The following is a 22,985-nucleotide window of genomic DNA, read 5'->3' as shown; positions in this document are numbered from 1 at the left end:
TCTTTATGGTTCTTGTCCCACGTGTACCCGCCCTGCCACTTCCCTCTTCATGCCCCCCCACACCCAGGCCCTCAGGCTGGGACAGGAGGCACCCAAAGCGGTGGTTGGGAGCACCCCCTCCCCGGCTCCCTTATTTGTCATTTTCCAGTATTTAGGGTGCCGAGAAGGAGCTGAGAAAGCGGGCCTGGGCGTGTGCTTACTGGCAGGGGTGGGAAGGGAGGGCCTGGGCTCCCCCCCCAAGCTGGGGCCTGCAATTCTTGTGCAAAGGCTGCGGAAGCAGGAGCGGTTCCTGTGCGGGGCGGGCAGGCTGACACTCGGTCCCAAGTGTGAGAAAGTCGCAAATGCCTAAGACAGGACAGCAGCTTGTGTTCTTGGAAGCGGGCTAGCCACGCCAGCTTCTCCCCACCGGCTCCGCCGCTGCTTGCCGGGCTCTGGGTCGGAGCCTTCCGCCAGCCCTTCCCTGATCGGACCCCAAGGGCGGCTGTCCTAGCACCGCCGCCTCTGCCTTCACACCCGGCTTTGGGCTCCGTTCACTGAGATGTCGGTTTGACAAACTCATTCACACTGAGGTTCAAGTGACCCATGCCCGCTTACTATTCTTCTCTCGTCGAGAGATTTCTGGAGGTTAACGTTTCAGACATCACGTCTGCTGGGTGATGGCTGGCAGAGGTCTTGTGCCAGGGTAGGGCTGACTGTGGCCTGGCTGGTCTGCCTGTAAGTGGAACAGCTGAGGCTGAGGCACTAGAACTTTATTTGGGGTGAAGGTGGAAAGACACGTGCGGGCTGGCCACGGCCAGGATGTCAGGGTGCGGCCCTGAAGACGCAGACGCCCCATCTAGAGCTGGGTGACGAGGTAGCAGGTGCGTTGAGAGGAAGAGAGCGTCTTGGTGACGGCACAGGGAGGGGTGGGAGGCCTGGGGAGACACGGACCACGGCCCTGGGATGGGAGGCCTCTCACCCACTGCCCTGCCCCTGCCCTCCGGACTGGAACTGCCCCATCTCCCTTGACCTTAGGGGGCCATTTCTTGTTACCTGGAGCCCAGGCTGAGGTGGGGAACTGGGGTTCGTTGGCTGCCCAGCCCTTCCTGAAGCTGTGGGAGGAGGGTCAGAGATTGGGGGTGGTGGCGGCGGGGATGCTCCCTCCCAGAGACCAGCCAAGGTCACTGCACGCCCCTCCCCCATCACTTTTTCTCAGCTGGGTGGGGGGGTGTTCTACACTTAGGGGGAGCAGCACCCACACCCACTCCACAGCACCCACTCCACAGCACCCACAGTGGAGACGGCGGGGGAGGAGGGGGGGGCTATTACCAGGTTGGCGCTGGAGTGCCTTTGGGAGCGCTTTCGGTTCCAGAAGTATCCCAGGACTCTGTCCCGGAACACCTGGGGGAAGCAGTGCTGGAGGTGGCCAGCGCATACCTGACCCCTGGATCCTGCGGCGTGACTCTGCCCGCCTCCCACAGCTGGAGCCCAGGCCCACCCACCTCACAGAGGTAGTCCAGGATCTCAAGGACAGTGAGCAGGCTGGCGCCGATGAACAGCCCCATCTGGCCCCCAATGTCACCTGTGGAGACCGGGTCACCTGTCAGCTCACTGCTACCTGCTCTGCCCACACCTCCCCAGGCCGCAGGTTGCCTGCACGCGCACACACACACACATGCACGCACACACGCACAGACACGCACACACGCACGCGCACACAGACACGCACGCGCATGCACAGACGCGCGCGCACACGCACGCGCACGCACGCACCGAGCAGCTCCGACATTTCGTAGGCCTTCTTCTGCTCCACCGTCTCGTAGTTGAGGGCCTCAAAGAAGATGTCCAGCATCAGCACGTTCTCCCTGGAGGAAGAGAGGCCAAGTGTTCGCTGGACGCCCCCAGTGCCAGCTGCTGGCAGGAACAGGTGCCCCATTCTCTGGTCTCTGAGTCCTTTCGTGAGCCCTGGGGAGGGGTGTCACTGTCCCCATTTTCGGAAGAGCTGGCGTCAGAAAGGTTAAGCAGCTTGCCCAGAGTCCCCGAGCCCGGTAATGATGTGTAGCTTGGTGTCCCATCCCTGGGCGCTGCGCACGGAGGCTTGGCCCGGAGGCTCGGTGCTCGCCTTAACCCCGGGCCCCCGGCCCCCTGCGCGGCTCACGCGATGTAGGCCTCGCTGCGGTTGTGCTTCCGGGCCAGGTAGCGGGCGGCGGCGCGGCTCGGCATCCGCACCATGGAGAGCTCCTTGGCGTAGCGCGTGCTGGCGCATGGGTTGGGACAGGTGCACGCGTCCTTCTGCAGCATGGCGTCTGCGGGCCACAGGCGCCTGGGTCAGGGCCGCCCGCCCCGCGGGGTCGGGGTCGCGGGTAGAGCGGGGTGGGGACGGGATGCGGAAGAGGCTTGCCCCTTACCCAGCGCCGGGTGGGCACAGTCCTTGTACTGCTGGGGGCTGCACACCGGCGCGCCGCCTGCACGGGGGCAGAGGAGACAGCTTCAGGAGCGGCGCCCTCCGGGCCTCCCCGCCTCCCCGGACCCCCTCCTCCGCTGCCCCCAGCCCCTTACCTGGCATATGCATCATTCGGCAGCCGCACTTCCGAGCCACGTAGCGGCTCTCGCAGGCCAGGCGACACCCTATTAGACTATAGGGAGGGCTGGGGCCTAGGCTGGGCCTGGGGGGGTCCAGAGGACCAGAGGGTTCCGGCTCAAAGTCGGGGTCCAGAGAGACAGAGCTGCAGTCACCCCAGGGCGGCGGCAGGAAGCTCAGCTGCAGGCGGACAAGTTAAGGAGGCTCTGGGAGAAGTGGGGGCCGCGTAGAACGCGAGATCGCTGGGACGGTTCTGAGGAGCTGGGGCTGGGGTCTGAGGTGGCGCGGGCTTAGGAGGGGGCGGGGCCCGGCTCTGAGGAGCTGGGCTGGGGTCTGAGGTGGCGCGGGCTCAGGAGGGGGCGGGGCCCGGTTTCGCAGGCACAGAGAGGATACTTGCTGCTTCTGGCAGGACACAAAGGTCTGGTAGCCAGGGGCCGCCCCGAAGCCCAGCTGGTCAACGAGCGGCGGCTCCTCCTGGCTGTGGATCTGCACTCGGATCCCCACCTCAAACGGCGTCTCCTCTGCAGGGAAGGGGGGACCCTGAGTCCCAAGAGGCCCCCTCCTGCAGCCCCCTCTCCCCAGGGCTGTGACCAACTAAACCCACCCACTTCCCACGGGAAAGGACAGGCCTGGGCCCCCCCCCCGCACCTCCACTTCTCCCCAGGGCCTCCTGCACCCCACCTGCCACTCCCCGGCCTCGCCCGTGCGCCCCGCACCCGTGTCCCTCCACACGGGCAGGTACTCATCCTGCTGCACGTCCAGCAGCACCTCCAGCCCGTTGCCCATGCCGCCCTTGGGAGTGGTGAGCAGCTCTGCGCCTTCGGCGCCGGAGTTGAAGCTGTAGCACTGCCCCATGCGGGTGAAGACCTGGGGCAGGGCAGGCACGTGGCAGACCTCGCCAGGGGACCAGGCGCTCCGTGCGAGCACCGTGGGACCCCTCCCGCCCCATCCTCTATCTGGGTCTCTTCTTTGAACACTGAAGCCCACATCTTAATGCCCCGAGACCCTCCCTCAACCGGCACATGTAGCTGGACCCTCGCTGCACTGTGACCGGCTAACCCTGCCCCTTTCCCACAGAAAAGGACAGGCTTGGACCCTCCAGTTGCTCGCTCCCACCTCCGCCCCCAGCCCAGGGCACAGCCTGCAGGGCAAGTGTTTCTTTGGAGACTGGCATGAGGAAGAGGGGCCCAGCTGCCCCCTTCAGATCTGGCAGCATGTGGAAGAGGCAGCGGGGAAACCAGCACCCTCCCCCTGGCAGAGAGGAGGGTCTCCTGCCCTAGAACACCAGATCCCCCCACCCCCCAGGAGCAGGCTCTCCACAGACCAGACCTTGGGCCCAGAGCCAGCCGGGGTGAGTGCCCCTGGCTGGGAGGCGTGACCTTGCATGCTGCAGTCCAGCTGAGCAGCAGGGAGGGGCCCGAGGAGGACAGCTTCCTGGCTGAACAGAAAGGCACTGGTGGGGTGGGGAAGGAAAGGATCCCCCAGCATGGCTGTTAAGGTTCCCTGGCTCTGGGGGAGTGTGGGTCGGCAAGGCCCGGCAGGGACTGCCTGGCGCTCCCGGGCCCCTGGCTGGACGGATCGGGCGGCCGGCTCACCGTGGTGAAGTTCTCGGGCCCACACAGCCAGCCTCGGTAGCGGCAGGCCAGCAGCATGTCCTCGAGGGCGTGCCCGGCCCGGGCGTAGAGCCGGGCCACGTCGAAGGTGGGGCTGGGCATGAAGCCGGGCGGCGCGGGGGGCCGGCCCAGGGCACGCAGGTAGGCGGCGTGCTCGGTGGGCTCCAGGCCCAGCAGTGCGGGCCCGGCCCAGTGCAGGTCATTGGGCGTGAGGCGTGAGCGGCGCAGCGGGTTGATGTTGCACAGGGTGACGGCCGGGAAGGTGAGCCGGCGGCTCTCGCGCTCCTCCAGGGCCGTCTCGTGGTGGAACTCCCCGTAGTAGCGCACCCTCCCAGCCACCTGGTAGAGGAGGGTGGCCAGTGCCAGGAGCACGGCTGTGGTCCACAGCCCCCGGCGCACCATCGGGCCCCCCGGGCCGAAGACGTGGCCCAGGCCGTGCATCGAGCAGCTGCTGGCAAACACGCGGATGTCTGAGGCCGGCGACTGGGCCTCCTCCAGCCCTGAGGGGCGCTTCATGGCCGGAGCCCAGGGCGCGGGGGGAACCAAGCTACAGAGGCTTAGGACCTGGAGGAGAGAGGGTTGGTCCGAGGACTGGAGGGGCTGAGAGGGGGGTTCGGAGGGTCAGGCAGGGGTCACGCGGGTGTCGGGCCAGGAGAGGAGAGGAGAGGGTGGGGAGGTACTGGCCTGGCCGGTCCAGCGCGGCCTCCTCCAGGACCTGGCTGTGGCTCTGCTGGGCGCGGTGCTGGGCCGGGGGCTCCGAGGCAGAGAGCAGGTAGGGTGCGGCCGACGAGGCCAGCAGGGCGGCTCTGCTGGAGGCGGTTCTGCTGAGCCGGAGCTGCAGCAGGGGATTGGGTTTCAGCGGCGAGGGGGCAAGGGGGCTGGCAGAGCAGCCTGGGGGGCGGGGAGGTCCCTGGGGCCCCAGGCGGAGCCATTAGTGCAGCGTCGGGGGGGGGAGGCCTGGCTGTGGAGACCAGAGGCGCCAGCAGGAAGCCGCAGCGATCCCGGGTAGGCTTGAGGGGAGCCGAGAGAGAACTTGGGGCCGGGGGTGCCCTCGGGGCCCTCTAGGTCCCCAGCTGCAGCCCCCGTATGTCGGGCCTGAGGGTCAGTCGCTGACCCTTGGCCCCGTCCCCGTCCTCTGCCCTCTCCGCCCGTCCCCCTAACCTCTCGCGAGATCATCTGCTCTTCCGCAGAGCGGAGCTGGCTCCTGACCAGGCTGGAAAGTGGTGGGAAGTTGGCATCAGCAGACTCTTCTGAGCCCCCAGCGGCCCGGCCTACTCTGGGTGCCAGGGTCTCCTCCGGCCCCACGTGCAGAGGTGGTCTGTCCCCAGTGACCCTCTCTCCCACCTCCCCATGCTCAGGCCCTCGTGTCTGGGGGGCTGGCCTGTGCCACAATGACTGTGGGCTCACCTGTCGTCCTTCAAGTATAACACGGGTGCCCGTGTGACGCCCTCCCAGGTAACATGGATGCCCTATGATGTCACATCTTTTTTCACTTGACAACATTCTGGAGACCATGTGGTATCCAGTACCTGGAAAACGTCCTCATTTTTTAAGTGGCTGCGTAGCATTTCATTTATGTGGATGTACCATCATTTATATAACCACACCCCTGTTGATGGACACTGGGGGTTTCCAGTCTTCCATTACAAACAGTGGTGCTCTCAGTAACATCGTACAGACATAAACTCCTAGAAATAGAACTGCTGGGTCAAGAAGAGGCAACTGCATGGGTAATTTGATAGCAGAAAGTTCCCCACCGTAGGCATTACACCGCTGTGCGCTCCCATCATAACATGGAGCGTGCCTGTTTTGCATGGGGGCTTTTCTAAAGGAGGAGAGACGCTGCCCCCAAACCGGCTGGAGTGCCCTGGGCCACAGTGCCTAGCACAGCATGGCGACACTGGCCTTGAGGGGGCGGAGCCGGGGCATTTGACTGAGATGCCGAGGAGACGCTGGGGCGGGCTGGGGCGGACTCCCAGGGGCTAGAGAGGACATCTCCGAAAGGCAGAGCTGCAGCGCGCAAGGCCTCAAGCGGGACTCGGGGTTCCTGCTAATCCAAGGTACGAGGGACGGGAGGCAGCTGCAGAGCGCTGCCGCTGCCGCGGAGGACTGTCAGGGCTGCTCCTCACTGGCGTCAAGCCCTGCGTTTGCTTAAACGCTCACCCGCCCCCGTGGAGCTGGGAGTTGCACTGCAGGCCTGAGAGAAAGCAGATTTATCTCCGCTAATTTATTTACTGCAATTTATTTCTACTCCGTGCCCCTCCACAAAGCATTAGAGGCGAGGGTCCATGGGCTCTCGGCAGTGAGTGGAACGTAGTTCGCCAACTGAACATGATCACGTCGCGCTGTGATCGCCTGGCCTCCTGTCCGTCCTCCTGATGAGACCGCCGCAGGTCTCACGGGGGCAGGGATGTCCTCACCGCCCCCACCCCGGCAGACAGGGCGGCACACAGCAGGTGCTTAATGAACACACACCTTGAAGGAGTGAATAACAGGGTTTATTGCACAGATGTAACCAGCTTCTGAGGCTAAGTACTTTACCACAGATTATTCTAATTAAACTCTTAAAAGAAGCTCGCGAAATTAAGTGCAGCTAGGTTTACGGTCTGCGTGGAATAGCTGCAGGAGCCAAGGCTGAGGTTAAGGCTACACAGCAAGTGTGCAGCTGACCGCAGGGCCTTCCAGCTCAGGGCTCGCCATGGATCTCACCACTTCCCTCAAGAGGGGATGCGGGGGTGGGGGGGCAGGATTTGGAGAGGCCACCCTGCAGGGGTAAGGAGAGACCTAGAATCTGGTGTCAGAAGACGTCTGGGTGGCTGGAGGCCGCGGCTGCTGCTGGTAGAGCACGAGCTGGCCTCGGCCGGGAGGGGCCAGGCAGGCCAGCGTGGACTCGGCCGGGGAGTTGAGGCCTGCCCTTGGCTGCCCTCACTAGGGAGGCGTTTAGTGGCAAAGCGACCTGGAGCTAGCCCGTGCTCTGCTTCCCGGGCCAGGCCTGCCCTGGGGTGCGACCTCTCATCATTAAGAAAGCAGCGCATGAAACCAGGGTGGCTTTGGCCCTGGGATATTTCCCTAAAGTAGCACCTGGTCCTAAACCACACCCAGAAGAGGCTGTGGGCACTCTCAGCTGAGCCGCTGCAGCCTCCTCCAGGCTGGCCTCCAGCCACAGCTGCCCCTGCTGCCAACCCCTGAAACATGGCATCGTCCTTCTATGCCACGGGATAAATCCAAAAGGTCTGGCTGGCCTTGAAGGTCCAGCATGGACGGCCCCTCTTTCTCAAGCCAGGGTGCAGGACTCATGATGGAGTCTTCAGCCCAGACGTGGCTGTGAAGGGGGAAGGTTTCCTGGTGGGATGTGACACGAGCAGAACCAAGGCAGGAGGGGTGCCCGGTTCTAGGAGCTGACCAGGGCTGGGGGCAAACCCTGGCTGCTCTTAGGTCCCCAGAAGCGGACAAGAGTCCAGCCCCACCCCATTCACAGCTTTGGGGTCACAGGGCTTGTGCCACCTGGGCAGCTGGCCTATCCTCTTTCAAAGTGAGGCTCTGGTCCCACCTGCTCCAGGGACCCCGTCTGACCACGCCAGGGAGGCCGGTCGGGCAGGGACCGCTCCTTGCCGGACGGATTTTGTATTCTGTCAGCCCAAGGGGCTTAGCATCAGCTGCTCCTCAGTGCTGTGGTGACTGTTAGCACTGGACGTCCCCCGTGGCTGGAGTTTGGGGTGCATGTCCTCTTCTGTCCCTTTCAGAGGTAAGTGTCCTCACATAGAGGGTGGCGGTCCACAATCTCACCGGATGACGGGCTCAAGGCGCACGGGGCTGGGGCAGAACCTCTTGTGGATCAGACCACAGCTGCCCGCCCCTCCTCGCCCTCCCCAAGAGCCAGGGGGCCTGTTAGGCCCCCGTCCTGTTTAGATGGGGGGAGGGCACAATCTAGAGAAAGGACTGTGTAAAGGCACAAGGAGAAGGAAGGGAAGTTGTTCCCAAGATGTGGGCTGCGGGTTTGAAGGGCTGGCTCAGTGGGTGGGCGCCTTCTCGCAGGGCCCTGAGAGGCCTGTCGGGATTCCGCAGAGGAGGCCGAGGTCCTGGTACTGGTGTGGGACGAATCCTGGGGCGAGTCCCTACTCCCACCCCCGGTGCTGACTTGTGAAAATTCCCTGCAGCTGCGGCCTGCACACCTTTAGCCTGTCGGGTACAGGGGGAGGCTCGGCAGGGCTGGGAGAGGGGCCGGGGAGGGCTTGGCAAAGGGAGGGGACAGAGCAGGGGCCCGCCGTGCAGCCAGGGGCTCTCAGCTCTGGCAGGAGGAGTGCGCCCAACCTCGCCCAGCCCGGCGCCTGGCCCGGGTTTCGCTGCGAGCAGGGGAGCGATGGCAGTAGCCCCCACCCCAGCATGCTGGCCCACCTGGGGGCTCGGTGCCCGGGATCCCCCCTGAGCTGAGCCCTGGCCCTGGGCACGGATGCACGGCGGTGACCAGACCTCTCAGGACTTGGGGTGCTGCTTCCCGTGGCCCCTGGGCGTCTCAAGAGGCGGGGCATCTAGGGCCTGTCTCCGGATGAGCTCCGAATAGAGCCTGCCCTTCTTTAGGAGCTCCTCATGGGTCCCCACCTGGAGAGAGGAAGAGGGGCAGACGGTCACCCCAACCCAGCTCAGAGTTCAGAGCCCTTGGAGGGCCAGCTTCTCATGAGCCGTTGGGCACGGCTTCACCTAAGCCAGCGTCAGTCCTGAGGCGAGTATGAAACCAAAGCACAGCTGATTACGGATTGCCACTGGCGCATCTGTATTTGTCAGCTGAGCTAGATCGTGGAAGAGCATCTGGGTCCCCCTGTCTTTCTTACAAGGCCCAGTGCCCGTCGCCCAGCGCGAGTGGCCAGGGGGCTGTGAGCCGGGCCCCATACAGCCCCCAAGCCCTGCTGCAGACACAGCCTCTGGGCTGCTCCTGCCTGGGCCCTGATCAGGGTCCCTGATGCGGCCTCTTCTGTGCCTCAGCCCCTGGGCCCCTCCCCCAGCAGCGAACACTTCTCTGAGAACTTTCGCCTTTGATCCTGGGAGCCACGCTGCAGCTCTACTCACTGCCCCACCCCAGGGGACAGAGGAAGAAGCTGGGGCCCCGAGAGGCCAGGGCTTATCAAAAGGCAGGAACTCCTGAATCCACACGGGTGCTGCTTTCAGACTATGAGCCCAAGGCCCCAGGGCCAGGCCAGACCCTCACACAGCTCAGCTGAGCCGCCCGTCCCACTGTGTCTGTGGCTGAAGCCGTGCCAGCCCCCTGACCTGCTCCCCGGGCCCCAGCTGACCTCGCAGACCCGGCCGTGGGCCATGACGACGATCTGGTGGGCCCCACGCACGGTGCTGAGCCGGTGGGCGATGACCAGCACGGTGCGGCCAGCGCTGGCGCGGTCCAGGGCCTCCTGCACCAGCCTCTCAGACTCCGAGTCCAGTGCGCTGGTCGCCTCATCCAAGATCAGCACTAAGGGCTGCTTGACGAGGGCTCGGGCGATGGCCAGGCGCTGCTTCTGGCCACCAGACAGGGTTGCGCCCCGCTCGCCTGGGGAGGGAGGGGATAGGGCGGGGCCTGGAGTGGCGCTCAGCTCTGCACTCGGGGGCGGCCCTGCAGATGGTCACCGGGGCCGTCTGGCGCTTCCCGCCTGGCCCCTCAGGGCCCTGCCCTGGCCCTGTGCGCATTCGTCCTGCCTCTGAGGGCAGGGTGATGCCTGGCGGCACCACGATCCCACGTCCCCGTGCAAACGTGCACAGGCACTCACACGACGACGGGTCGTGAACGCAGCGGGGCTCAGGGATGCTCAGAGGTGTCGCTGAGCTCCACCCATACACCAGGGCAGGGGCTCAGAGCCATGACGGGCCTGGGTCCCACCCCCTGCCCTGGCCCTGCAGCGCTAGCCGCCTTCTCCTGGCCTCCTGGCTCTCTGCTGCTGTGGGTACATCTAGGATCCAGACGTGACTCCTGCGGTGGGGTAGGGGGTGGCAGAACAGTGGGATTCAAAACCCACCTGGGCATTCTGGGAAGACCATATGGGGGTCCAAAATGCCCACAGAGAACAGCAGAGGTGGCAGCCTGGTTGCCAAAGAGAGCTTCAGGTGACTCTGCAGTCATAGAGCAGGGGGGCAGGCTGCAGCCCCGGGCAGCCCGCGAGTGCACGGGGTCAGGGGTACAATGCGCGCGCACAGAGAGGAGTGGGCCCGGCTCCTCCCGTCAGGGCGGGGTCCGCAGGAATCCGAGCAGTGAGTAACACGGAACACGAAGGACGGCTACCCACAGAGGGGGCGCCACTCGGAAGGCTAAGCTCAGCCAGGCTCAGGACTAGGTTTCGAGAGGAGTTGAGAACCTTGGATATGCCTGTGCCGTGAGATATGCTGGAACATTCTGCAACAGAGCCAAGAGACCCTGGACGATAAACATGAGCCCAAAGGCTGAAAAAAAGGCCTCTGAGAGGAGCACACGAAGCGCAGGCCGCACTGCGAAGACTCCAGTGCGGTGCCGCAACGCTGCAACGCTCCAGAACCACCAGAGCCCTCTTCTGGGTAAGTCAGAAGACAGACTGGCTCAACCAAACCCGCCCCTACGGAGAGCCAGGGGGAGCACCTTTCGTTGAAGGATAAACAATTACAAGGAGGTAACACCCCCTTGCTTCTGGTCAGGTCTTGGGTGCTGACGTGGCGAGCTCTGAAGAGTCCCCACGTCACGGATCACTTGTGTCCCTGCCCTCCGTCACGCTCCTGTCCCTGCAGGCTGCCTGTGCCTGAACTGCATGGGCCTCGTCTCCCCTGTCCCCACAGAGTCGCCTCTGTCCCACTCGGCCATGGTTGTTGTCTGGTCTTCCCCGATGCTGTGACTGTGTTCCTGCCCCCCGGATCCCAGCCTCGCACGTGGGCCCCGCGGACCCCAGCAGGATGCTGTCTCTGAACTCACCCACGACGGTGTTGTATCCCTCGGGGAAGCTGGTGATGAACTCATGTGCATTGGCTTCCCGGGCAGCTGCGTAAACCTCTTCGTCGGAGGCGTCCAGCTTCCCGAAACGGATGTTCTCCATGATTGTTGTTCCGAACAGGACTGGCTCCTGGGGGTGGGAGGTGGAGGGTCCACCGGAAACATTCTGATTTTGCCCTGAACCTCTGAGGGGCGCATCAGCAGAAGCTGTTTCGGCCAGAACAGGACCACTTGGAGGGCAGGTAGGGGCAGTTCAAAGTTACAGGTCAAACACAGAGAGGTCCATCAAAGGGGGAAGAAGCCGAGCTCCTGCATGGCATGGAGCCCCTTGAGAAAGGGAGCGGGAAGGCGGCTGGGAGAGCAAGGCCAGCTGGCCCGGCAGGGTCCCCCGTCTCTGGGGAGATGGGCAGGGAAGGGTTTTACAATTTGGCTTTCTCCTGCCAAAAGGGCGCCCTCTATCCACACATGGGGGGTGGGGGGAGGTGGACGCTCGCTGGGAAAGCAGTGGGGCTGAGAGCTTCAGAGCGGGGCTGCGGGGCCTTGGTTGGTGGGTGAGCCACCAGCAGTGCCCGGCAACACCGTGTGGGTGTCCAGACCTTCTGGACACCACAGAACCCAGGGATCCTAAAACGGCCACCCCATTTCCACCTGCTTGGACCTTTTACATCGAGGAACAGGGTTCCAAGGGCAGAGCTGCAGTCGCTGGGACCCCAGTGAACGCTGGGGACTGGTGAAGAGAGCCAGCTCACCCCCGTGCCCCCAGGAGAGCAGCAGGTGACGGGGCTGGGAAGGGGGAGGGGCCCAGGCCGCAGGGACTGAGAGAAGCAGGCACCTGGCTGATGAAGCCGATGACCTGACCCCGGAGCCAGGAGGGGTCGAGGGTGCGCAGGTCCTGCCCATCCAGCGTCACCATGCCCGCCGTGGGGTCGTAGAAGCGCTCAAGCAGGGAAGCCACGGTGGTCTTTCCTGGGGGTTCGGGAGGGGGGCATGGGTTTCTGGAGCATGTCCGGGACAGGGACGCCCCCGGTGGCAGTGGAGGGGCCCCTCCTTCCACACTGAGTGGCTCCCACAGGGAGAAGTCACAGGTGGGAGGGTGGCGGGCTCCTCTTACCTCCCCCGGACTGGCCCACCAGGGCCACAATCTTGCCCGGGGGCAGCGTGAGGGTGAAGTCTCTGAGCACCTGGAAGCCGGGACGGCAGGGGTAACTGGGAGGAACCAAGAGACCCTCAGTCAGACCGGGTTCCTGGCCCCTTGTTGCCCGGGTCCCTCCCAAAGTCTCCCTGCACCCCCAAGGGGGGCTTACTTAGAGGGAGACATTGACCCACAGGTCCCCAGACAGGCTCCCTCTCCTGCCCTCAACCCGCAGAGAAATACCCCTGCGCCCAGCACTGACGCTAACCTGAAGCAGACGTTGTGAAAGGTGATGGAGCCGCGCAGGTGCTCCCTGGGGATGCAGTGGCCCCCGGACAGTGGGATGCGCGGGCTCAGCGTCATGTACTCGAAGACCCGGCTGCCTGCACTGAGCCCCCGCACCACCTGGGGAGGGGGGTTAAAGTCTGCGTGAGGGAGGCATGGGGTCCCAGGGAATGGGCAGCACCTCCTGGACTCCCACTTGGCGGCGGGGGAGGGGCTTGTCGTATCCCCTCCGCCGGACACCCAATTCCCACGGCACACAAGTGACATCAGTGGCTGACGGGATTCCAGCCCAGGCACCGCATCCACATCCTTGGACCCACCCAGCTCTGCCACTCACCTGGCCAAACAGGACAGAGAGGTTGGCCATGGACCTGCGAGTAAAAGAGGAGGGTTGAAAGAGGGGGATGAGGAGGGCCTGAGAGAAGGCGGGCCAGCGCCAGAGAGGCAGGTCTGGGTCTCAGCTGCGTGGGGGACGTGTTGGGTGAGGCGAGGAAACAGGCGGCCGGAAGCCAAACGCAGAGGTAGTTCCCGAAAACTGGGGCCCTAGGCGCCCTGGAATCCGGCACCACCGGGGAGGTCTCCTGGCAAGTAACTTCTCCTTTCAGGGCCACGCTCCCTCCTGGCCCGGATGGGCTGACAGTCATCAGTACCTGAGGGCCGGGCTCCAGGGAGGAAACAGGGAAGGCAGGCGCAGGGCGCGGCGGGGCCGGACTCCACGCTGCCCGCAGCCTGCAGGGAGGGGCTGTGAGGCCCACCAAGGGGGTCAGACCTAGCGCTGTCCACTCCCGGGGGAAGCAAGGGCTAAGGAAGGTGGAAAAAAGCATGTTACTCCTTCTAGAGAAAGAAGGAAACAGAAGACATTGGACCACAGAGGGAACTCAAAATTCCCTGAGGATATGTCATCACGGGCTCCGCCCTGTGTGAGCAGAGGGGCAAGTGTCCATCTGTCCAGACGGTGGGTCACCTCCTCATCGTCGTGCGGGGCTGCCGTGCTAGGAGGAAGGTGAGTCACTACTCCTGAGTCACTGGCCCCCCGCTTAGTCACGGGCCAGGCCAGCCCGTGACTGTGCGTCTCCGATTGTGCATGCGGGTTCTTCTCGAAGAGAAGAGGAGGCAAGACTGACTCCCTAGGATCTCACTTCTCCCAGCACCGGGGGTGGGGGAGGGGGGGAGCCCGCAAGGAAACGCCCGGAGAACTTCCCGAGAAGAGCCAGGACAGCAAGTTAGTCTGCGCCTGAGGCCTGTGGCTGGGGAAGCCGCCCCACCTAGCACCTAGCAGCCTGCGAGACAGGCTCTCTGAAGTCTGTGACACGGCTCTGCCAACGGGCTAGGCAGTGCAGCGGGGAGGAAAGGAAAGGGTCTGGACGCAGGCCATGAAGGGGAGGGGCCCAGGGCAAGGCGAGTCTGAGGGAGCGGGGCCAGGCCTGGGACGGGGGGCTGCCGTCCGCCGGGGGAGACTTTCTGCCCCTGCCCCTGCCCCGTTGAGCACGGTAGGGTGACCGTGAAGGGAGCCAGTGGTGCTCGTCTGGGTCAGCACCGGGGGAGGGGCAGCAGGGGGCCGCCCAAGTTCCACCTCGGAACAGCCAGACCTTCTTAGTCCCAAGGCCACCAGGGATCAGTTCCTGGGCCTGCGGGAAGGAGGGGTGAGGCTGCCCAGGACAAGAGAGGGTCTGAATGGGCCCAGATTAGGAAGCACTGAGCAGAAATGGGTGGTATCTGGTCTTTGTGGAATGCTGGGTCTGGGGCTGAGAAAGGGAGTCTTTTCTACCTGCCTGCCTCCAGCTTAGCTCCATTCTGCCCAGGACAATATTAATAAGGCTGATGGTGAGGGATTCTGGAAGAAACGGCGGACACTCGCACAGGTGGTAAGCCACGGGGCAGAGCCATGACACAAGGACCGTCGGCGTCGGGAATAACGAGGAAGGGACCCAGAGGGGCGTCTGAGCTGATGTTCTATCTTCTGGACGTGGCTGCTTGCTAACACAGGTCTTCACTCTTCAATTATTTATTCTACCATATTTACGGTAATTGCTTATCTAACTTGTATTTCTTTCTTTCTTTCTTTTTCTTTTTTTTTGCAGTACGCGGGCCTCTCACTGTCGTGGCCTCTCCCGTTGCGGAGCACAGGCTCCGGACGTGCAGGCCCAGCGGCCAAGGCTCACGGGCCCAGCCGTTCCGCGGCATGTGGGATCTTCCCGGAACGGGGCACGAACCCGTGTCCCCTGCATTGGCAGGCAGACTCTCAACCACTGCGCCACCAGGGGAGCCCCCCCACTCTTCAATTATTTATTCTACCATATTTACTGTAATTGTTTATCTAACACATATTTATGTTTTATGTGTTTTGGTATACATGGTATATGGCGGGGAAACAGTGAGGAGAAACAGCAGAAGGAGCTGCTAGGAACTTAGCTTGGAAGGGACAGGGGAGGGGAGCAGGCCCACCCTGGGCACTCTTGTGGCAGAGCCAGCGGGGAGCTCTGGTGCCTGCGGGCAGATGGGATCCAGTGAGCCAGCAGGGTGGGACCTGCAGGGGAAGGTCAGGCAGAGGGTGGGAGGCCAGCTCTTAAAAAGCGTGTGGGGCTTCCCTGGTGGCGCAGTGGTTGAGAGTCCACCTGCCGATGCAGGGAGCACGGGTTTGTGCCCCGGTCTGGGAGGATCCCACGTGCCGCGGAACGGCTGGGCCTGTGAGCCATGGCCGCTGAGCCTGCGTGTCCGGAGACTGTGCTCCGCAATGGGAGAGGCCACAACAGTGAGAGGCCTGCATACAGCAAAAAAAAAAAAAAAAAAAGAATCTGCCTGCCAATGCAGGGGACATGGGTTCGAGCCCTGGTCTGGGAAGATCCCACATGCCACGGAGCAACTAAGCCCGTGCGCCACAACTACTGAGTCTGCGCTCTAGAGCTCGCGAGCCACAACTACTGAAGCCTGTGTGCCTAGAGCCCGTGCTCTGCAACGAGAAGCCACCACAATGAGAAGCCTGTGCACTGCAACTAAAAGTAGCTCCCACTCAGCAACGAAAACCCAACGCAGCCACGAAAAAAGAAAGAAAAAGAAAAAGGCTTGGGACTTCCCCGGTGGTCCAGTGGTTAAGACTCCATGCTTCCACCGCAGGGAGCATGGGTTCGATCCCTGGTCGGGGGACTAGGATCTCACATGTCACGTGGTGTGGCCAAATAAAAAGAAAAAAGGACCAAAAAAAAGGCTCATAGAAGAATTGTCTGGAAGGCGAAGATGGCAACTGCGTTTCCGAGTGTACGGTCAGCGAGTTAGGCTGCAGGGGCTGCTGGGAGCCCCGAGCGGGCTCTGGACGAAGGCAGGGGCTCCCCATCCCCAGCCCGGAGCTTCGCCAGGGGACCTGGTAGCTGTTCCCGCAGCAGACTGGCACCCCCGGCCCCTGGCCCAGCTGGGCCCCTTAGGAAAGGGAACGGCCCCACACTCACCTCTGCACTGTCTGGGAGGCCACCAGGAAGGACGTGAGGTCTCCCCCCGTCAGCTGCTGTCCGGCCACGAGGGAGCCCCCAATAAACAGGGTGCCCAAGACCATGCCTGAGTGGGGCAAGGACAGGGGTTCAAGGAGGAAGCAGCGGAGGGCAGAGGACAGAGCCTGGCCCACGTGCTGGTCCCCAGTGCCAGTCCCTGCTGTACTCCCCACTGACTGGACTTCAGGTAAGTCACTTGAGTGGTCTCTGCCTCTGTCTCGTCATCTGGCAACGAGTGGGTTGGGGGCACCTCCACGGCTCCCTCGGGGGCGGCCCAGCAGCGCGCTGTACACGGCTCGGCTGTGACACTGGGTCTCCCTGCCCACTGCCTGCCGGCGGCAGCAGCTTCCAGAGGCCGGCTGACTGGCCCTCGAGCCACATGTGAAGGACCTCGAGCAGGTGGAGAGCCGCCCGTCGCCCGCCCTGCTGGGACCCGTCCTTCGCTCCTCCGAGCTCAGCCCAAGCCACAGCCCAGGTCCCCCGGTAGGGCCTCGCTCACTCACAGTTGAAGGCGATACTGGAGAGCCCCTGGAACAAGGCGATGCCTCTGCCCAGCTCCTCTGCCTTAGAGCGGGACCCCCCCAGCTCCGCTCCATAGCGTCTGCGACAGAAGCCGAGCCCAGCCCTCAGGAAGCAGGCAGGCTGCGACGCGGGGTGGGGGGAGGTGCATCTGGGGAGGCCGCCCCCCTGCCACCGCTTTGGGCTCCACCCCCACCCGGCACTCACTCCTCTTCCCGCTGCTCCATGGCGAAGGCTCGCACGGTCCGTACGTTGCCCAGGGCCTCATCTGCCACACCCGTTGCCCTGGCGACCTGTGGGGAGTCCAGGAGTCAGGGTGCCGGGATGGAGACACGGAGGGGTGACAGAGGAGTACAGGGCAGAGAAGAGGACGGGCGGAAATGCTGGTACCTGCTCCTGACACTGGCGAGACAATTTTCTGAGAGCTGAGCCCATGAGGGTGCCAGCGCCCATCAGGGCAGGCGTGGCCACCATCAGCAGCAGGGTGAGGCGCGTGGAGAGCATGGACAGGGACACCAGGCAGCCGGCCACCTGCGTGAAGCTGCGCAGCCCCTGGGGAGCGGACAGGAGGGCGTCTGGCATCAGCAACATGATGTGGGGAACTCGGCAAAAGTCAGCTGGCTACAGCTAGCTCTCCACTCACAAGGCCAAGGCCATAGGTCTGACCCCCGGGAGGCCAACCGACAGTCCACTGGTCACAGAGCGTAACCCCTTCCTGATGCGCAGGCGTGAGGAGAATGCCTGCGGACCGAGGCATCCTCCCCCGGGACAAATCCCACTTTTATTCTCTTCTGCTCTAGAAACTGAACAGAAAGAGAATCGCCTGGGGAATTCCCTGGCCGTCCAGTGGTCGGGACTTGGTGCTTTCACTGCGGGGCCCGGGTTCAATCCCTGGTCGGGGAACTAAGATCCCACAAGCTATGAGGCGCGGCCAAAAAATAAAAAAAGAGAGAATTGCCTGGTGATGCCGCCCAGGGACGGCTAGGGGTCAGTGACAACGCGGGGGGAAGAGGAGAGGACATCAGGAACAGAGCAGAAAGCCATCGTGCCCTCTCCTGCCGGCATGCCCGGCATTCCGGGGGCAAGGTGGTGATTCTGCTCTGGGCAAGCTGGGCCAGGACAGGCTCATCTGAGCCTTCCTTCTTGGGACGGTTTTCCGGGGACGTAGGATTTCAGAACGGGAGAGAAACAGCCTGTCTCGACCCCGGATGCTGCCGTGGCACCTCCTGCTGTGAACGTCCCTCTTCCCTCACCCGCACCCTCACCAGACAGCAGGCTTCTCGCTTCGGCATGAGCCTGGGCGCAGGGCCCAAGGGTGGGGCGGGGGGTGGGGTGGGCAGGACTGGCCTGCTGCATCCGCACTAGGGAGCATGCGCGTGTGAGTGAGCGTGGGGGGCCCTGGGCGCTGACCTGGGAGATGACGAGTTTGAAGGATGATTTAAACTCCTGCACGTCAGTCGTCAATCGGCTTACCAGCTGCCCTGTCTTTTTAGCATCGAAGAAAGCAATGTCTTGTCTGGCAGTGGGACACGGGGGCAGCGGGTGGGGGAGAAGAGGGAGACACGACCTCAGTATGAGGCCCCGCCCCTAGGCATTCACCAGTCCCCCCCGAGGGCCGCTTGGTCCCCGCCACCACTGCACCCCACATCCCGAGGCTGGCAGTACCGGAGCAGGTTGCTGAAGAGGGCCCTCCGCATGTCCGCAGCCATGCGCTCGCCGATGCGGGACAGAAGCACCAGGTACCCGAAGGTCAGCAGGCCCTGGGAGAGAGGCCAGGATCTCAGGGGCGCCCGCGCGGTTCCGCTGGCGGCCCCCGGGCCCTCCCTTCTGCTGTACCTGGAGGCCGTAAAGGATCAGCAGGTGGGTGCTGAGGTTCCGGGACTCAGTCAGGAAGCTGCCCACGTGGTCCCTCGTGTACTTGGCCACGATCTCCACCAGCTGACCCAGAAGCAGGGGGATCTGCACATTCACCAGTGCTGCGCCCAGTGCCAGCTTGGGGGGTGGGAGACAGACGTTTACAGGGGGACCACGCTCTTCCCTAACCCCGGCCCTTCCTCTCCCACTATTGCCCACGCTTTGGGGGCTCCTGTGTCTCTCGGAGAGTTAAAGCCCAGCTGCCAGCCCCAGGGGACCCCTGGACCCTGTTCACCCAGCTGCCCTGTGCAGGTCCTCCTGGTGACCCCCAGCCCCGCTGCTTCCCGAGGTCTCCTCTGAGATTCGGCCAGGCAGGAAAGCTGTCCCTAGGCGGCTCTGGCTGGGGCTTCCGCGAACCCCTGGCTGGGTTCTTCCCTGTCCCTGGCGTGGGGCGGGGCGGGAGAAAACCTCACCATGATGGCTGCCCCCAGGACCAGCAGATGGGGGCGTAGAAACTGCCAGAAGAGCTTCCAGTTGAAGCGGGGCTCCACGACACGGGGTCCGGAGCGGGCCGGAGGGGCCGCTTCTGCCTCACAGAGTGCCACAAGGCCGCGGCGGGGGCACTTACTCAGGATCACGGGGCCCAGGAGGACTCCCCCAACCCAGAGCCAGGCAGAGGGGCTGCGGCTGGGAGCTGGGGGGGCTCGAGGGAGGCAGGCCCGGAGCTGGGGCTGCAGCCGGGCCACGGCCCCGAGGAGGCAGGAGCTGGGGCGGCCATCGCGGGACCTGCAGGGAGAGAAGGGCACTGAGGGCTCGAGGGCCCAGCTGGCCCCCAGCTGAACAACAAAGCGGCCGAGCTCTCGGCTCAGCCCTCTGGAGAGCAGCAGCTCCTCTCGCAACGGCCCACCCTGCCCTTCTCAGGGCGGCTCTGAAGCACCTCGGTTTCTGAGACGAACACGCCCAGTGGAGAGCAATCGAGCGGTAAAGGTGTTCTCGCTGCTCGCCTCTCAGACGGCGGGCCCCAGCCAGTGAGCGGCTCCAAGCCCTGCTCTCTCAGAATCACGGGACATCAGAGCTGGACGGCGCTCGCCTTACAGTGGAGAACACAGAAGTTCCCAGTGAATGCAGCTCGGAGAGGGACAGTGCCCCCCCACCTCACCAAGTCATCAGTCCACTCTGTTTGATCCTCACATCCCTGGGAGGGAGAGGCCAGTATTCTCACTTGATAGATGACAAAATCCTGCAGGGCTGAGAGCTGAACTCATTTGTCCCCAGGCAGCAGAACTAGGACAAGAGAGGAGCCCTGCTGTCTGACTCCAGAATCCAGGCTCATCCTATGCTGCCATGTGTGATGAGCCCAAGGTTATGTGTGGCAGGGCCAGGCCTGGACCCAAGTCTCTGACCACTGGTCGGAAGCTTATTATATATCCCATCGCCCTGTCTCCTTCCTGGCCTAGAGCGCTTACGTGACAGGGCAAGGAAGGAAAGGGTGACAGACTCCCTCTCTGTCAGCTGAAGGAAGAAAAAGAAATAAAATCCAAATAACGTATCTTGTCATCTTGGGATAGGCCAAGATCACCCCTTTCCTGCAGTTCCGGTACCTGCAGATGGCAACATAGGGCCGCAGCCTACTGTGCGTCAGTGCCCTGCTCTGTGGAACAGGAAGAGGGGGTGAACGGTACAGACCGAGTAACTACACTGCAGTAGTTAAGCTTTAATGTGCGTGTGGGTACAAACGACTAACGACAAAGCTTGCCGAGGCTGGAGGCTGGGGGTGGGGTGGGGGGAGCCATTACCATCCTTTTAAAACACCTGGACTTGAGAGGGCAACGAGGACCATAATCATAATTGCATTTTTTTAATAAAAAATTTTTTTAAAAAATTTATTTATTTTTGGCTGTGTTGGGTCTTCACTGCTGCGAGTGGGGGCTACTCTTCCTTGCAGTGCACAGGCTTCTCATTGCAGTGGCTTCTCTTGTTGCAGAACACGGGCTCTAGGTGCGCGGGCTTCAGTAGTTGTGGCTCGCAGGCTCAGTAGTTGTGGCTCGCGGGCTTAGCTGCTCCGCAGCATGTGGGATCTTCCCAGACCAGGGATTGAACCCGTGTCCCCTGCATTGGTAGGCGGATTCTTAACCATTGCGCCACCAGGGAAGTCCCCATAATTGCATTTTAAAGATCACTGCAGAGGGGAGTGAGCTGGAGAATGACAGGAGTGGCTATAGGGAGGCCTGTTAGAAGCATAAGTTATCTGGCCAAGAGTATATGGTAGGACGATCAAAGATCCAAATGAGATTATTGATGAGGAGAGGCTTTTAAAAAACAAATAGATGAAAGGTTTCTTCTTTACTATGATGGCCTTTCATATTTCCAGACCCTCCTAACTACACACTCCATCTCATCCTTCCCTTGTTTCAGGGAGGCCTGGGCTTCTTGCCAACTCTATATTACACCTCCCCCGACCCCATCCACCTGCCTGTCTTCCACTGTGTTCTTTATATCTATCCAAAATATAAACGGAGAAGCTCAATGTCCTTCTGCCCTGTGTAAATGCCCCTCTTCCTCATTAGACCATATATTCCTTGATGGCGGGAAGCCCTATCTTATTCACCACCGTATCCCCAGCACTTAGCAGAGCTCTGGTACATAACAGCGTTCAGCAAATGGTTATGTTTCTTGAGCACATGCTCTCATTAGAAATGCAGAACAAGCTGCCCTGACTCGCTGCTGCAGCGTTTGCAAAGCTTTAGACTTACTGTGGGTAACAGTAACAAATATGTTTTGCTTTGCGATCCGGCACAATGTCACAGAAAACTGAAATGCTTCACAAAACAGTACTTCCCCTCATTTTTTTTGGCTGTCCTATGCGGCTCGCAGGTTCTTAGTTTCCCCACCAAGGATTAAACCCGGGCCCCGGCAGTGAAAGCACCAAGTCCTAACCACTGGACCACCAGGGAATTCCCTCCCTAATTTTTAAAATTAATTAATTAATATATTTATTTTTGGCTGCATTGGGTCTTCGTTGCTGCGCGTGAGCTTTCTCTAGTTGCGGCGAGCGGGGGCTACTCTTGGTTGCGGTGCGCAGGCTTCTCATTGCGGTGGCTTCTCTTGCTGTGGAGCACGGGCTCTAGGCATGCGGGCTTTAGGACTTGTGGCATGTGGGCTCAGTAGTTGTAGCTCATGGGTTCTAGAGCGCAGGCTCAGTAGTTGTGGTGCAGGGGCTTAGCTGCTCCGCGGCATGTAGGATCATTCTGGACCAGAGATCGAACCCATATCCCCTGCATTGGCAGGCGGATTCTTAACCACTGCGCCACCAGAGAAGTCCCCCTACTTTGTTTTTAACACATATTCCATTATATTCACTTTTAAATGATTCAGACTCACTAAATTCACTTTATGAACTATTGTGTTGTGACCTGACGTTTTAAAAACACTACACTATGAACACACAAATAGTAAAACGTTGTTTGATGTCTTTTCTGGAGTTTCGCTCTGGTTAAAAAACATCGACACCCTTACTCTTTTCCTAAGGACTGTTTTCAAGCCTTTTAATAATTTACCATGGCCACTTTCCAGCTTTTCTCATCTTCTCCAAACTAAGGTCTAAGCAGTGCTTGGTCACTGCCAAGAACTGGCAGATTACTTCCCAGCACCAGTACTTCTAGCTGCAGCTCCGCCCATCTCGCCCTCCATCAGTCAGACGGGCTTTCCAAAGGACACAAGCCCACATCCACCCGCCCCTACGAATCTGCTGCCTGCCTGGCTCTCGGGTTCTTCACTCCAGGATTAGAAAGGCATCAGTCGCTTCTCATAAAGCATTTACAGCGGAGTGGCAGTTTCAGGGTACATGTTCGTTTCCCACCTGTGTCTTTCTCTCTTGAGACGAACGTGTATAGAGCATACAAGAACACATACATACGCGTTACCAAATTGACTATCTCTGCTGAAACTATCCCGATTTAGTAACCATTTTTGTTCAGTTCACACTGAATTTTTGGAACAACAGCAATACTAAATGTCTCCGGACACTAATAATTTTTGTCCACATCGCCAGACCAATTCCAAGAACGAGGACTGGGGCCGGAAACGGGGGCCCGACACCTGTGCAGCACGGCGCCCGCTGGTGGGAAGAGACCTAGCGTGGTCACCAGCCAGAACGCCCCCTCCGTCCAGCACACATGCAGATACAGACGCGCCGAGCCTCCTGCTGGCACCTAGGTCTTGCTCTAAATAATTGAGGCCAATCCCCGGGGGAGTGACATTCAACCCCGGGCCGGGCCGGCCTATAACTCCCAGCAGGCGTTGCGCGAGCCTGGGACTCCATCTCCCGGCGGTCCCCACGCCCTGCCGGCCGGTCAATGGCCCGCGCTCCCAGTAGGTTTGTCCCTTTTTACCTGACGGCCGAGAATGTCTGGAAGCGGAGGGATAGTGGTGGCTTGCCTGCGACGGGGCTACCCCGAATCCCGACCCGAAATAAGTGCACCAACATGGTGGGGGTAGAAAAGGAGCAGCCGGCAACGGCAGCTTCACCCTTACTCCACTGAGGACTCCATGTTGGCTCCGGCCCCCATCCCGACAACCCCCTCGCGACTCGGCGATGATT

General features: G+C 61.8%; 2 protein-coding genes across 11 annotated transcripts; both read right to left on the bottom strand.

The window, feature by feature from the left end:
* Positions 1–375: 375 nt before the first annotated feature.
* Positions 376–6,644, bottom strand: ASIC3 (acid sensing ion channel subunit 3). Of its 7 annotated transcripts, XM_073810092.1 has the most exons (14): positions 5,335–6,644; positions 4,858–5,008; positions 4,156–4,737; positions 3,890–3,994; positions 3,277–3,427; positions 2,954–3,081; positions 2,539–2,740; positions 2,388–2,444; positions 2,138–2,285; positions 1,753–1,844; positions 1,482–1,561; positions 1,309–1,380; positions 1,033–1,091; positions 377–937 (listed from the first exon to the last, which is right to left on the bottom strand). In XM_073810092.1, the coding sequence occupies exons 3-14, from the start codon at positions 4,687–4,689 to the stop codon at positions 802–804; spliced, it is 1,764 nt and encodes a 587-aa protein (XP_073666193.1). In that variant the 5' UTR covers positions 4,690–4,737; positions 4,858–5,008; positions 5,335–6,644; the 3' UTR covers positions 377–801. The 7 variants fall into 7 exon arrangements, with proteins under 7 accessions (XP_073666197.1, XP_073666193.1, XP_073666195.1 ...); XM_073810093.1 differs by having other exon boundaries at positions 378–914; positions 4,156–5,008; XM_073810096.1 differs by lacking the exons at positions 4,858–5,008; positions 5,335–6,644 and having other exon boundaries at positions 376–937; positions 3,890–3,998; positions 4,156–4,501.
* A 5-nt stretch (positions 6,645–6,649) lies between these two features.
* On the bottom strand, positions 6,650–22,981 carry ABCB8 (ATP binding cassette subfamily B member 8). Of its 4 annotated transcripts, none has more exons than XR_012334144.1 (17): positions 22,777–22,981; positions 18,859–19,171; positions 18,368–18,523; positions 18,197–18,291; positions 17,942–18,047; positions 16,922–17,083; positions 16,739–16,824; positions 16,516–16,613; positions 15,974–16,079; positions 12,868–12,901; positions 12,514–12,650; positions 12,225–12,319; positions 11,946–12,079; positions 11,096–11,243; positions 9,462–9,712; positions 8,569–8,772; positions 6,650–8,352 (listed from the first exon to the last, which is right to left on the bottom strand). XR_012334144.1 is itself a non-coding variant. In XM_073810090.1 (17 exons), exons 1-16 carry the CDS (start codon positions 22,869–22,871, stop codon positions 8,647–8,649), a joined length of 2,142 nt encoding a protein of 713 aa, XP_073666191.1. In that variant the 5' UTR covers positions 22,872–22,981; the 3' UTR covers positions 6,650–8,352; positions 8,644–8,646. The 4 variants fall into 4 exon arrangements, 3 of the variants coding, with proteins under 3 accessions (XP_073666191.1, XP_033719373.1, XP_033719374.1); XM_073810090.1 differs by having other exon boundaries at positions 8,644–8,772; XM_033863482.2 differs by having other exon boundaries at positions 6,650–8,772.
* Between the last annotated feature and the right edge of the window lie 4 nt (positions 22,982–22,985).

Source organism: Tursiops truncatus, chromosome 9 (assembly GCF_011762595.2).
Source record: "Tursiops truncatus isolate mTurTru1 chromosome 9, mTurTru1.mat.Y, whole genome shotgun sequence".
Lineage (NCBI taxonomy): Eukaryota > Metazoa > Chordata > Mammalia > Artiodactyla > Delphinidae > Tursiops > Tursiops truncatus.
This window is presented reverse-complemented; position numbering and strand designations above follow the sequence as displayed.